Raw genomic sequence first — 15,365 nt, forward strand, 5'->3', positions numbered from 1 at the left:
AGGGTTTCTCTTACCACTCAAATCTGTTGTTGTAAATTGTTTTGCAAACCTGTAAAACCATTGGACAACCCTTTAAATTCACTTTAGATCAGCTTTCCTACACAAGACAAGCAAGCTATACCTTTCTTGGTCCAAACAGATAAGATTCAAGCATAACCCACGAGATAAAACTAGCTGAAAAATAGAAATTAAGCTCAAACGAGTGAAATGTTTTCGTATTTTTACGTTTTCTGAATTTTTATATTTTTGTATTTTATAAAATAAAATTTTAAAAAGTTTAAGGTTTTTAAATATATGGTTGGTGGGGTGACGCTTACCTTGGCCTTGTAAATTATTTCTTTCAATGTCAAATTGCGATCACAACCCCTTCTAAAGCAGTCATGTGTTTTTTGGACTAAAAAATGAGTTGAGAGCTAAGTTGCACAAAACACCAAAATGTCTGGAAGTTTCTGAAACAGGTACGGCTAAAAACGCGATCCCCAAAAAATGGAAACGTCAGGGGAAACATCATATGTGTGTGTAATTTTTTTATAAATAAGTTAACAACGCATTATCAAGAAAAGAAAGAATGAGACACATAAATGACAATTTAGAAGGTAAACCAAATCTATATTAACTCATAGAAGATTACATGATTCAAAATCCAAAATTATTCTTTATAGATGAGGCTATACATCCAAGATACAAAATCAGCCTCTATATATGAGGCTTTACGTCCAAAATCAACCTATATACGTGGCTATATGTGCTGAAAATGATATAAAGCATGACCTAATGACAAGTACAATTACATTTCTTATAATCCTCACCCCCAACCTTCTTTTAGCGAGTACCTTGAACTAGACCTCATTAGTGACAACATTTTTTATTCTGTCTCTAGATGGCTTCCTAAACAAGATTCAACACATTCCTTTGAAGCTATTCAAACAGGGCTAAACGCAATTCCTTGTTTAAGCTTCAACTCGGCTTTATTTAGCCTTATACTCAATCTCAGTCCCTCCTTCACTATAAACTTTTGAATGCCCTTGACTTGACCATATTTATTTGCAAGATTTTGAAAGAATGGTTTTATACCCTTCAAAGAGAAGGCATACTGAGATTACTTCCTTCAAACTTTGTTGAAGTTGTACTTCTTCAAACAATGGTAAGTGTCAATCTGAGAACTAGGAACTAGAGATTAGCTCCCTCTAGTTTTGGTTTCATTGAATCAAACAATCTTCCAATCTATTCTGGCAAGAATTAAGTAATGGCACCTTAGTAGTATAATTTATTTTCAATATCATACGCAAGGTATTAGTCAAAAGCTCCTTGTCATGTATACACAGCTGCTAATAGACTTCATAATCATCTTATAATGAATAGTCTTCTCCACAATATGAGGTTTATAAGTAGGGATTACAATTCTAGGAAGCATCAAACCATGCTACTCAAACCTCTTTAAACAAACCTTCACAGACCTCCTACACAAAAAGACAACTTCATTAGCCCCTTTACAGGTTTGGGGTAGTTTAGCTTCTTCTACCCTCCGTGCTGAGGCTTCGCGGCTCCCTTGTTCTTGAACTGAGACCCTTTGACCCTCCTACAACTAGGGTTGAGGCCATCGACAGAATCTCGACTAGCACTTGGATACAGACTTCTAAAACAAATTCGGTCCTAGAAACTCCTATGGCTAGACCAACCCTTCTTCCATGAATATCAGACCCTAAGGCACCTTTGATAGTCTTTTCCTAGGCCTGAGATAATTTCGTCCTGCTCTCAATCCTTTGAGGCCTCTCAGCCCTTCCTCTCTAACCTATGGCCTACTCCTTAAGGCCTCGACTAGCCTTCTAACTACCTCAGTCTAGTCTATGTAGCAACCTAAGGTCTTTTGACCTTTTAGGGCTTTGGCCCTCTTTCTCAATATAAAACAGACGCTTGGTCTCCTTGAAGGAGTCGACAATAGAAACTTCTCCTTCTTCCAAAAACAGAGTCAAAACCATCTTTAATTGATCCTTTCTTGTCAGCCTGAGGTCCCCTGCCCTGAACTAGGACTACAAAACTTGGACTTTCAATTTCAAACAAAACTTCATCAAGGCTTCTCTTTAACCTTGCTCAGATACCATGTTGATTTTTCAAGGTCTTCTAGTCTGATAATTACTTTCTAATGATTTCTTAATTAATCCATCTTATCATTAAGCAAATGTACATAGAAAATCTCAACAGTAAAACAATAACGATAGTAGGATCATGAAGAGACCACCAAACACACGAGACACAAAATTTTACCCTAGGAAAACCCTAACTAGGGAAAAACCCAAAGACCTTTTCTTAGGAGAAATTGTCCAATTCAACAAGAGATACAATTTGATTTTCCAGTCAAACTAGGTCAAACCGACCACAGAAACTACACAGGTCAAACCTAGTCAAACAGAGAGATTTTCGGCCTTTTGCAAAAGTCAAATCTGGTCAAACAAGTCGAATTTCGACTTCCTGCAACTACCTCAGAAATTTGGTCAACCTGTCTAGAAAAGATTCGATCAATGGTGGTCAACCTACCAAAAAAAATCTCAGTGAATGCTAGTCAAGACGAGTCAAACTTCATTGGTCCTCTCTCTCTCTCTCTCTCTCTCTCTCTCTCTCTCTCTCCCCTTTGCACGCGTGGACAGAAAACAGAAGAATTGATAATTAATCTAAATCAGTTTAGCACCACCCATATAGGACCTGCGAGTACCCATGGGTCTTGGCGGGTTCTATAGCAAGACGATCACTCGTATAGAACTCGCACCCTAAACCATACCCAAGGAAACATGTATTGAACATGTGTACCTGTATAGGAGCTACAAGTTTTTCATACGAATCGTATCGGACCCGTATTCGACTCGTCAAGACCCTCAATTTAATAAAATAAATAAATAAATTTTTTTGGAGATACGGTGGAGGGAAAGGGAAATTGGAGGGAAGAAAATGCTTTATAAGCACCTCTCTCCCTTCCATTTGTCATTTGAGTGTTTGACTCATTTCTATGAGTGTTGAATGACTACACTAGACAGTGAAGGAGCTCTTGCATGAGGCTAAAGGAGGCTTCATCAGATCAGACCCAGCTTCATCACAAAGAGGTAGGCTTCATGACCAAACATTGGATTGCTTGTTTGAATGTTTTTTGAATTGCTTGTTTGAATATCAATTAAATTTAAATTTTTATTCTGTCACCATGCCACCAAAGGGTACTAGAATGTCTCGTGATTCGGCATGTGCACATGGTCAACGACTCATTACCGGTAATGACCACCATGTCAAGTGCAATTATTGCAAAGCCACACCGCACGCAGGCATAAACAAGCTAAAATACCACCTAGCTAGAATTCCTTGGAATGGTGTGGGATGTTGTGAACATTACCCTAATGAAGTCATTGCTGAAATGGTAGCTACTTTGGAAGCCATTAAAGAAGAGAGTTCTAAGAGGGAAAAAAGTAAGGTTGGGATTGTTGGGATAGGTAGATCTTCATCTCAAAGTGAACCACAGATTCAAAGTGCAGGTATCGATAACTCCTCTTCAAGTGTTGTGGCAAACAAGAGTATAACCTCTTCTTTCTTCAGTCCTCGTACAACTCCAAGATCTCAGCCAATCTTGGAGATTTTTAATGAAAAGAAGAGGAAGGAGACAAATATGGCAATGAGGGGGTTTTGGTACCGTAATAGCCTTTCATTCAACTATGCAAAGTCTTATTTTTATCAACCCACGTTGGATGCCATTGCAAGAGTTGGCCTTGGATACAAAGCCCCATCTTATAATGCACTTAGGGGGAAAGAACTAGATGAGGAGCTTGAGTGTGTCAAGGAACAATTAGAGAGCATTAAAAGCTCATGGAAATTTGCAAGTTGTACAATTATGTCTGATGAGTGGATAGATCAGAGGCGTAGAACAATAATAAATTTTGTTGTAGCTTGCCTAAAGGAACCATGTTCCTAAAATCCATTGATGCATCTGAACATGTAAAAGATGCACATTTGATTTTTACATTGTTGGCTGATGTGGTGGAGGAAGTTGGGGTTGCAAATGTTGTCCAAGTAATCACAAATAATGCAACAAATTATGTGGCAGTTGGAAGGTTGCTTTGTGCCAAATATCCCACCATTTTTTGAACTCCATGTGCTACCCATTGCATAGACTTGATACTAGAGGACATTGGGAAGTTTGAGTGGCAGCAAGATGTTATGCAAGGGTGCAAGCAAATTACCAAGTATATTTATAACCATGCTTGGGTGTTGAACCTTATGAGGGAATTCACACAGGGTGAACTTAGTCGCCCAGTAGTCACACGGTTTGCGACAAACTTTCTTTTCCTCCAAAGCCTTTGTATGAGTACCAAGCTTTGAGAAGAATGCTTTGAAGCCAGCAATGGATATTTTGGAAAGATAGCACACAACCAAAAGCATTGTCTATGAAAGCATCTGTGTTTGGTGATAGTTTGTGGGACAAAATCACTAAGATTGTCAACTTCACTGAGCCCCTTGTGAAAGCCTTGAGATTGATGGATGGAGAGAAACCTGCAATTGGATATATTTATGAGGGCGTGGACAGGGCCAAAGACGCCATCAAGACTTTCTATAAGGGAAATGAATCTAAATATCTCCCTTTATGTCAGATTATTGATTCTAGATGGGACAGGCAGCTACATTCACCATTGCATGCAGCGGGAGAATATCTCAATCCGAGCTTATTCTATAGTGAGGGGTCTAACATTCAAAGAGATCTCGAGGTGATGAGAGGTGTCATGATATGCATTGAGAAGATGTTCCCATATCAAGATATTCAAGACAAAATCAACATACAACGAGATATGTACAAGGAAGCATCTGGCATGTTTGGATTCAGCTCAAGCCAACCTCTCAAGGACAAGAAAATGCCTTGTAAGTGCAAATTGTTAGAACTTAGCTTGTAATTTTGCTAGTTCTCTTTTATATGTTTGGCATTGCAAACTGATAATCTTTGTTGTTATTTTTTTTACAGCTCATTGGTGGATGGATTGTGGCACTGAAGCACCACAATTACAAGAATTCCCCATTAGATTTTTGAGTCAACCCTATAGTGCTTCTTCTTGTGAGTGCAATTGGTCAGTCTTTGAGCACATCCACAGCAAAAAGATAAACAAGTTGGAGCATGAGAGGTTGGAGAAGTTGGTTTTCATCTACTACAACCTTTGAATGCTCACAAAACAAGTGCAACCAAAGGATACAAATCCAATTTTATTGGATACTATTGATTTAGTCTGATTGGGTTGTGGAGGAGTCGTCCCCTGATTAGCGTTGGCTTGATGAAGAGACTGAGGATCTCTCTAGTTTTCCATCTCAAATGGAGACTCCAAATACACCTGCCTCACAGTTGCTTCAGACTTCTAATGTTGGCCCTAGCTCAATGAGGGCTTATTGTAGGTGTAGTCGTCCATGAGTGACGAGACTCAAGATTATTATGAGACAATCATTTATCATTTATGACATGTATTTGAATTTTGAACTTACTGCCATTTTTTATTTTAATTATGGAATCATGATTCCTTTTCTTATTCAGTATCTAAATGTTTTGCTTACAAAAATTGTATATATTATGTTGTACTTTTATAGATATGAGATGATGCTATGAATTATTGCATATATTGTGGTTTTTATAACTTACAAGGATTGGAATTGTCATTAGTTTCTTTTTTGTGCTTAAAATCTACCATATTTTAAGTTTTTTTTGTATTTTGCCGAGTCTTATGTGAGTCTTATACGGGTCGTTTTTGAGTCTTATACGAGTCGACGAGTCAATAGCCAAACGAGTCTTATACGAGTCTTATACGGGTCATTCTTGAGTCTTATACGAGTCAACGAGTCAATAGCCAAACGAGTCTTATACGAGTACGAGCCGTGCAACATTGATCTAAATTGCTCCAAGGGATGGAGGTCGAATGTATATTTATAGTGATCTAAGGTGCCCAAGGGGCATGTTTCTTATTGCTAGGCGGACTTAAACAATTGGAGTTGACCTTACATTTTGGAGGAAAAAATTAAATTCAAAATTGAAATTTCAAAATTCTTCTTTTTCATTTTTTTTTTAAAGTTGACTTGTAGAGAAGACTATCGACCACAACTACCAAATTCAACAACATTTACTCGAGTTACCCTTTCCTCGACACCGCTTATTCCACCCTTAGCATTTTTCTTTGTTTTGATCCGCCTTGCTTAGTAAGATTTCATTAATTTCATTTAAGGCCACTTTTAGAATGAGGTGGTTCATTGCTCATTGAGGTTGGGATGTTTTCATAAGTCTCTTTTACTTTGATAGGCATAATAAAGAAGGGACTAGGGTGATGGCCTCACATGAGGGGGTTGAGCTCAAGTTAAATTGACTTTTAATCATCATTCATCCCTAGACATTTTTTTGCATTTAACAAAAGGCACATACTTTCAACTTTCTTTCTTTTTGCAATTGCGTCAACCTCTAGGCAATTTCCAAGCCCCTTTTCTCAAAGGATGAGACAAACAGGGAACTAGTATGAGAAAATAAACAAAAGAAGGGGCAATGGATTAAGGATATGGACATGCTACCTTTATCAAGGCCTCCTATTCGTGCCCCTCCTAGACAATGAAAGAAAAACCCCAAGCAATCCACTTGACTAGGAAGAGAGGATGACCACCAAGGTGAAATAAGGCAACAAGTATAACTTCTAAGTATCATGATCCATTATCTGACTTCAACCCATGATCCTTACTTAGATGCCTAAACATTGAATGTAAGCACTTCTTATGAAATAATGGCTAATGTACCTCATGGTCGTTGACCTACCTTCCTCTAGTGAATAGCCTAATCAAGTGTATGAGCCAACCAATGAGTGGACGAGAGGCATCCAAGAAGCGAATATCTAAGGATCATATGAGACCACTAGCTGGAAATCCACGTAGAAAGATTTTCTCCTAGGGTTATCCATGTATATGGATTGGTAACAGTGTTATGAAACCAATTCACAAAAAATTGAAAAAATAGATCAACGACTTAGAAATCAGCCTCTTCGAGGGGGCAACCTCCTTTACATTAAACAAATGAACAATTCTTGGATGATAAAAATGACAAAACCTCCTTTCTATATATAGGAGTCTAAGGGGTCACGATATAATCCAAGTCGACCTAACAAAAATAATATAAGGGCATAAAAATAACAATAGTGGGCTTCTATGGGGCACAATAATAACAATATGGGAACAATAGGGGCACAACAATAACAATAAGGGATACAATGACAATAGTAATGGGGGAATCACTAGTATTATAGGGACCTAACATGCCCCTCTCCTTCAAAAAAGTGTTGTCCTCAACCCTTGAGTAGTTTTGGATGCTTCTATATATAATTATCATCCTCCCATGTGCAATGTTCAACGGGTAAGTTCTTCCACTTGATGAGATATTCTGAAATTGATCGATTTTGTAGCTGTCGAGTTCTTGTTTCTTTGACTGCTTTAGGTTCCAATACAATTTTTCCTTCCTCATCAAGTTTTTGCAATATTGTTTGAACTGGGAGCTTGTCACCTATAACCTTCTTTAAGCATGAAACATGGAAAACTGGGTGCACTCGGGAAGCTACAGGAAGCTCCAATTTTTATGCCATAGTACCTATCTTTTGCAACACCTTATACGGACCATAATACTTTGGTGAGAATTTATTATCCTTCTTAGCTTACTTGAGGGACATTTGTTTATAAGGTTGTAGTTGTAGGAATACCCAATCACCTACATCAAAACTTTTTTCGCTGCGATGTTGATCTGCCTGCTGTTTCATTCTATTATGCGCCAACGTGAGGTTATCCTTTAAGAGTTGGAGAACTTGTTGTTGATGCTTGATGTGATCTTCCACTGCTTGAACCTTAGAATTTTCTCTTAAATATGATGTGATGGATGGTGGATGATATCCATAAAGCGCGCCATAAATGGGGTCATTTTTGTTGCAGTATGGAAGGAAGTGTTATACCACCATTCAGCCAGAGGCAACCATTTGACCCATTGTGTCTGTTTATCAGATACAAAGCAACGAAGATATCCTTCCAAACATTTGTTTACCATCTCAGTTTGCCCATCAGATTGAGGATGATAAGATGAGATAAGATGAGCTATGAGCTAACTGAGTACCAAGACAAGAAAATAATTATGTCCAAAAATTTCCAGTGAAAATGGGATCTCTATCGCTTACAATAATATTTGGGTTTCCATGTAGCTTTTGAATTGTTTCCATAAATGCAGTAAAAACTGTACTCACTTCAAATGGATGAGATAATGCACAAAAGTGTGCATACTTGGTAAGTCTATCAACTACCACCATGATAACACTCTTTCCTTCGGACTTGGGTAAACCTGTGATAAAATCCATTGAAACCTCCTCCCAACGTTGGCTTGGAATGGATAAAAGTTGCAATAGACCTGAGGTCTTAATTGTTTCAACTTTATTTTGTTGGCAAACCAAACATTCCACCACAAACTTTTGAATATCCGATTTAAGGCCATCCCAAAAAAATCCTTCTTAATCCCATGGTAAGCTTTTAGAAATCCTTAGTGCCCTTCTAAGGGAGAGCTGTGCAATTCCCTAAGAATCTTTTTGTTTGAGTTGGGAATTCTTACATAGGTATAACCGATCTTTGTACCATAACGAATCATTTTGTCAGCTAAATGTATCAGATGTATTGGAATCTTGTTGTAACTTTTGAATGAGTGCCCACACTTTTTCGTCATTCTTCCATTCATCCCTTGCTTCGTTTATCCAATCTGGTTGGATAATAGAAATGCTTCCACATCCTCATCATTTCTTGAGAGTGCATCTGCCACAACATTTTGCTTCCCTTTTTTGTAGATGCTTTCAAAGTCATAACCCAACATCTTTGTGACCCATTTTTGCTGCTCTTCTGAACATAATCTTTGTTCTAAAAAGTATTAAAGACTATCATGATCTATTTTTACCTTGAAGTGTCTTCCCATTAGGTAGGGTCGCCATTTCTTAAGTGCATGTAGTATTGCCAACATTTCCTTCTCATAAATAGCTTTGTGTAAATACTTTCATTTGATTGGATGACTTTCAAAAGCAATGGGTCTTTCTTCTTGCATTAAAACAGCATCGGTGCTTGGCACATTTCCTCTTTAAGATGTTCAAAGGCCTTCGTTGCTTCTGGAGTCCATGAAAATGCATCTTTCTTCAATAATGTTGTTAGGGGTGCTGTTATTCTCCCATAATTCTTAACAAACTTGTGATAATACCTTGTCAACCCGAGAAATCCTTGCAGATGCTTTATGGATGTGGGGATTTTCCATTCCTTAATGGTTTTAATTTTGCTAGGGTCTACCTTAACACCTTCTTGAGAAACAATATGACCCAGATATTCCACCTCTTGTACTCCAAAGAAACATTTGGAGGTTTTTGCATATAATTGTTTCTCCTCCGATAGTTTGAGCACCCTGTCAACATGTTGAACATGATCCTTCCAAGACTTGTTGTAGATTAGTATATCATCAAAAAATACTAGCACAATTTTCTAAGGAAGGGTTTGAAAATGGAATTCATCAAACCTTGAAATGTAGAAGGTGCATTGGTAAGGCCAAAAGGCATGACCAAAAATTCATAATGACCCTCATGAGTTCTAAATGTTGTTTTCGGAATGTCTTCAGTCTTCATTCTAATTTGATGATATCCTGAACAAAGATCCAACTTGGTGAAGTAAATTGATCCATGCAATTCATCCAATAATTCATCAATGGCAGAAATGGGAAATTTATCTTTAATAGTGAGCTTGTTGAGCTCCCACTAATCTGGACACATGCGCCATGATCCATCCTTCTTGTGGACCAATACTACTGGAGCAGAGAAAGAACTTTGACTAGGTTGAATTATACCAGCCTATAGCATTTCTGCAACCATACGTTCAATTTCACTCTTTTAGGCATAGGGATATCTGTAAGCCTTGATGTTTGGAGGAACACTTCCTGGAATCAAATGAATAGCATGATCACGATCATGAATAGGTGGGAGGTCTTTGGGAGTCTCAAATACCTTGGAATGATTGTCCAAGACTTTTTGGAGATCAGGAGAAATAGATGATTTCGATGTGGGAACCTCTAGTGAACATAATTGTGCAATTATGCCTCATTGTTCTTTCTTTAGAAGCTTTGTCATTCCATTAGAGCTGATTATCTTTCCTGGTTTCCTTATGATACCCCTTAATTCAACTTCCTTTCCTTCTAAAGAAAATTTCATGAAAAGTTCTTGAAAATTAAAATTTATTGTACCCAAGGATTGTAGCCGTTGGACTCTTAGTACAACATCAACACCATCCATTGGAATGGAAAGCATTGGGCTATTCAATACATATTCTCCCATGGATAGCTTGATATTATAGCACTTTCCTGAGCAATTTATGGTTCCTCCACTTGCAACCATCACTTGACACTCTAGTTCTGGATATAGGAAGCAATTCAGTTCCTGGATATCTTACAATGAATAAAATTATAGGTACTGCGTGAATCAATTAACACTATTACCTTTTTCTTCTTGATATGCCCTTCTATCTTGATAGTTTGAGGAGTGGTAATTCTAGCCAATGCATTATAAGATATGGTCGGATTCATTTCTTCTTTCTCTAGGGTTTGTTCCTGGTGTATACCTTCTTCTTTTGACGTTTCTTGTTCCTTTTTTTCCTCCTCTTCACAATCTATGTAAAATAATTTCTTCTCAGCACACTTATGACCTTTAGTGTATTTGCTATCACAACTATAACAAAGCCCTTTTGCTCTTTTTCTTCTAATTGTTGTGGTGTCAACCTTGTAAGTTGTGGATGGCTAGGGGCAACAACACTTTCATCTTTATGATTGTGAATGGTAGGCTTCCTTGTTGCCATAATTTTGCTTTCCATTTTTCTTGCCAATCTAAATGCCTTCTCCAATTAATCAAGTTCCCAAAGGCAAACCTCATGTCGGATGTTATCATTTAAAGTCCCTATGAACACATCAATCCTATGCTCCTCTGGAATATCTTTTACTCTTATATTCAATTTTTGGAAGTCCTCAATGTGCTCCATCATTTAACCCTTTTGTTTGAGATTTATCAATTGGCTAAAAAAAATGTTGTTTTTTGTATCCTCATAATGTGCTATCATTTCATCAGTAAAAATAGCCCAAGTGACAATTTGTTTATGAGAGAAAAGCCATCAATACCATACAAACTGATTTGGTTCCAAATATAAAGTTGCAATGTGTACCTTTGTGTGTTTTGCACATTATGGAAATCGAAAAATTGCTCCATCTGTAATATCCATGTTATGGGATCCTTGCCATCAAACTTCCTCATATCGATCTTTGGAACATGGTGGGTCTTCGATCCAACGTTAGAGTCTATGAAATCATGATTAACATTTATTTTGTTCTCATCATGAGTTTCTTTTACTACCCTTTCGCCATTAGTAAGCATTTCTTGTAGAAACTTTGTCAAATTTGTCTTCAAATCTTCCATCTTAGCTTCCCCACCTTTCTTTAAATCATCCATCTTAGCGTCCACGCCATCCATCTTAACTTCCACGTCATTCATCTTAGCTTCTACGCCTTTCTTTAAACAATCCATCTTAGCTTCCGTTACTTTTGTGCGAGTGAATTTTGTTGCACTTGGTCTCGTAATTTTGATATATCATGTTTGCATTTCTTCCTCTTTTTCATGAGTCATGCTAGAGCTTTCAGGTTGCTTACTAGGTATTTCCATTTTCTTTCTTCGGGGCACCCATTAATGATAATAATTCTTCACTATGCCCTTTGAATTCCTTCAAACTAGTTTTTCAAACCAAACTTATGCAAAAATTTAAAAAAACTACACCTTTTTTTTCACTTTGTAGAAGCTCGATATTAAATCTGTTGTATCTCTGTGATTTCGGATCTCCAAGATCTGAAATTTCTTCATGCGGTAACCCTCTGAGTCCTCTTTCGAACCCCGCGAGTATGATCAAGATTGGATTCTCCAATGAAGAGTTATGTCAAATCTCCCACGATGACCTGATTATAGACTGGTACAGTAGAGTGAACTTGTACGACATGTCACGTGTCACTGTTTCGACCTTAGGTTCTGAAAATGATACCCAACAAACTAAAGTTTGTCTTCTTTCTATCACTTCTTACAAAATTTGAATCAGATGCTCCGAGAGAGAGTTAGAACGATTTTTCCAAGGTCACCTGTTTGGAATGTATTTCGAGGGCCTGCAGAAACCCTAAATGTCTTGGACCGTATCTTCGAAAATATATCGAAGCAAAATCAAAAATTCAGACCCAAGGTTCGAAATGATTTCGTCTCAAATGGATTTTTTTTTAATCTTCTGAAATGTTGCAGAAAAAAGTTATAGCAAAAATGCCACAAAGACCTGTTTGGAGCAGCGAAACCCTAGAATCCAAAGCTCTAATACCAAATGTTATGAAACCAGCTCACAAAAAGATAGAAAAGATAAATCAACGACTTAGAAATCAACCTCTTCGAGGGGGCAACGTTCTTTACATTACACAAATGAACAATTCTGAATGATAGAAATGACAAAACCCCCTTTCTATATATAGGAGTCTAAGGGGTCACAATATAACCAAAGCCGACTTAACAATAATAATATAAGGGCATAAAAATAACAATAGTGGGCTTTTATGGGGCACAATAATAACAATATGGGAACAATAGGGGCACAACAATAACAATAAGGAATACAATGACAATAGTAATGGAGGAATCACTAGTATTATAAGGACCTAACAAACAGGGCCCTGGCACATCAAGGTCCATTTTACAACAAGTTGAAATGTATTTTCCCAAGGACATCCCAATACATAATTCTAACAACATATTTTTTTTTATTACAGCGGTAAGATTTAGAGTTTTGGGAGTATTGCAAAAATATGCTAAGTCAACCATTTTATATAATTGATTGTCATCTATGTTAATTTCTCCATCTTTGGTGGTGACACTCAACTGAGTAATGCTAAAGATGAGTATTGCTAAGGAAAATAGAGATCTGACATTTATTGTGGTGTAATGTCAACCATTACATAAACTCATGTGGTTTGATAATAAACCTACTATGAAAGGAAAGAAAGTATAGGGGTAACATACCACACACCTGCATATGGAGCCATATTAAATTATACTTCAGAAATGTCATACCTTACCGCTAATGTTGATTGAAGTTTGTATGCTGCTAATTTCTTTATAGTGTTTGGAACACCCACTGTGGAAATTGTAATCATCCTTTGACCAATTTTCACATCCTACAAGTCAAGAAAATCACCATCATAAAGTTTTATGCATGACACACCATTATAAGGGTTATAACAAATACAACTAACTACAAATTTCTAATTTTATCATCTAGAAGTTAATTCCATAAATTATGTATGCACATAATCAACTCAAAGAAATATATATTAACTTCTATGGGCAGTCTTTAGGGCAAAGACATGTATGTGTGTGCGTGTCAATACATCAAGACAAAAAACTTAACAATCTTAGGCTATATATGATGGTTACATGGGTAATGGTTTAGCTACAATGGATGAAATTCCTCAAATAGAGGGTGGGCTGTTTTACTTTTCTGAGGTGTCAACGTAAAATAAGAATCATTAGTGTAGGATTGGTTGTGGTTGGGTGATGAATTGTTTAGCCATGGTCAAATAATATTTTCTATCCTACAACAGTTCTTGAATATATTTTGTTAGTTTATCGCTATTTTTCAAAATCCATAATTTTTGAGCCAAATATTTGAATGTCTAGCTTATGCCAAGTTAAAGGAGCCAAAACACATGATTTTCTAAGGTGGTACTTATTCCAAAGATAACCATTAAGGCAAGATGTGATAATTTTTAGGAAAAGAAATAGTCTATCAATTGAATATTCTACGCCCATAGCTTTGTGGAATATAACTCTTTAACGTTTTTCCTCGCCCGTATTAGCACATGAAAATCCATGGGTAGAAAGAACATTTTCAAAAAACATCAATAAGACGAAAATTTTGGAAATTCCTAGAACATTTCAAAATGCAACAGGCTTACCTTTTGGTCAAGCACTGGGGAAGTTCAATTGAATTCCAAAAAATAGTTTTCGGTCACTGCAATTAGAATTGGTCGAGACAGCCTAACTTGACTAAGCCCAACTCGGCAATTGACATCTCCTGACTCAGCAAAATCATATCTAACTTTGCTGATTCTATGTCCATAAACACACCAGCTAGCTAACAGGACCCTTGGATAGTAAGCCAAAAAAAAAATGTAAATGTATGTGTGTGTGTCAGTACATCAAGACAAAATGCTTAACAATCTTAAGCTATCTATGATGGTTAGAGGGGGATGTGTTTAGCTGCAATAGATGAAATTCCTCAAATAGAGGGTGGATTGTTTTTCTTTTCTGAGGTGTCAAGTGTAAAACAAGAACCATTAGTGTGGGACTCGTTGTGGTTGTGTGATGAATTGTTTAGCCATGGTCAAATACAATTTTCAATCCTCCAATATCTTTTGAATATTTTGTGTTATTTTATCACTAGTTCTCAATATATACAATTCCTCAACCAAGTATTTGAATGTCTACCTTATGCCAAGTTAAAAGAACCAAAACACAAGATTTTATTAGGTCGTAATTATTCTAAAGCAAATATTAAGGCAAGACATGATCATTTTTATGAAGAGAAATTGTCAATCAATTGAATATTTTAGGTTCAATGTTATGAATATAAATCACAACAATTAATTAAATAAAATAAATATAAATATTAAATAATTAAATATTATTTAGGTTAAATAGTCATTAAATTAAGTGAAAAGGCATGTCTAAAAGACATGCCCATTCTCGAAAGGACACTTGCTTGGGTATATAAATGCGGGTCCTCATTGTAAACATTCATCATTTATACATATATATATATATATATATATATATATTATTACAAATACCTGTGTGTATTTTAACATATTAAGTTTTCAAGCTATCAGTTTTCTTGCTTCAGCCATAGTTTTTATGCTTCAGTGGTATCAGAGCCATGGCACACAATATAATCATGCGAGTCTTTGAACGTTGTTTGCAGCACAATGTGCCATTACATTCACGTCCTAAATACGTTGAGCAATTTAGCGAAATTCAAGAAGTATTTCAGCGATTAGAAAAATCATGTGCAGAAGTTAAATCATGTCAAAAAGAAATCAATAATAAGAAAGATGAAAGAAATGACGGGGATACTAATTCTGTTTATGAAGATCAATATGAAGCTGCGGAGGTCGATGAATCTCAGCAAGTTCGAACTAAGAAACGTTGATTTGACGAGCTCCAGAGTGAATACTCGGAAAATGATGATACACGACCGAG

The 15,365-nt window shown here is 36.7% G+C and overlaps 1 protein-coding gene across 1 annotated transcript in view; it reads right to left on the bottom strand.

Annotated features, from left to right (window-relative positions):
• Positions 1-15,365, bottom strand: part of LOC149186907 (Radical SAM superfamily protein) — an 83,682-nt gene that overhangs the window by 24,743 nt on the left and 43,574 nt on the right. The window contains exon 7 of the mRNA XM_089411223.1: positions 13,179-13,282. Coding sequence (XP_089267349.1) covers positions 13,179-13,282 — 104 coding nt within the window. The remainder of the gene's footprint in view (positions 1-13,178; positions 13,283-15,365) is intronic.

The sequence above is a fragment of the Pinus tabuliformis genome, chromosome 3_1 (assembly GCF_031772625.1).
Source record: "Pinus tabuliformis cultivar Carrire ecotype Pingquan chromosome 3_1, CPIR1, whole genome shotgun sequence".
Taxonomy (NCBI): Eukaryota; Viridiplantae; Streptophyta; class Pinopsida; order Pinales; family Pinaceae; genus Pinus; species Pinus tabuliformis.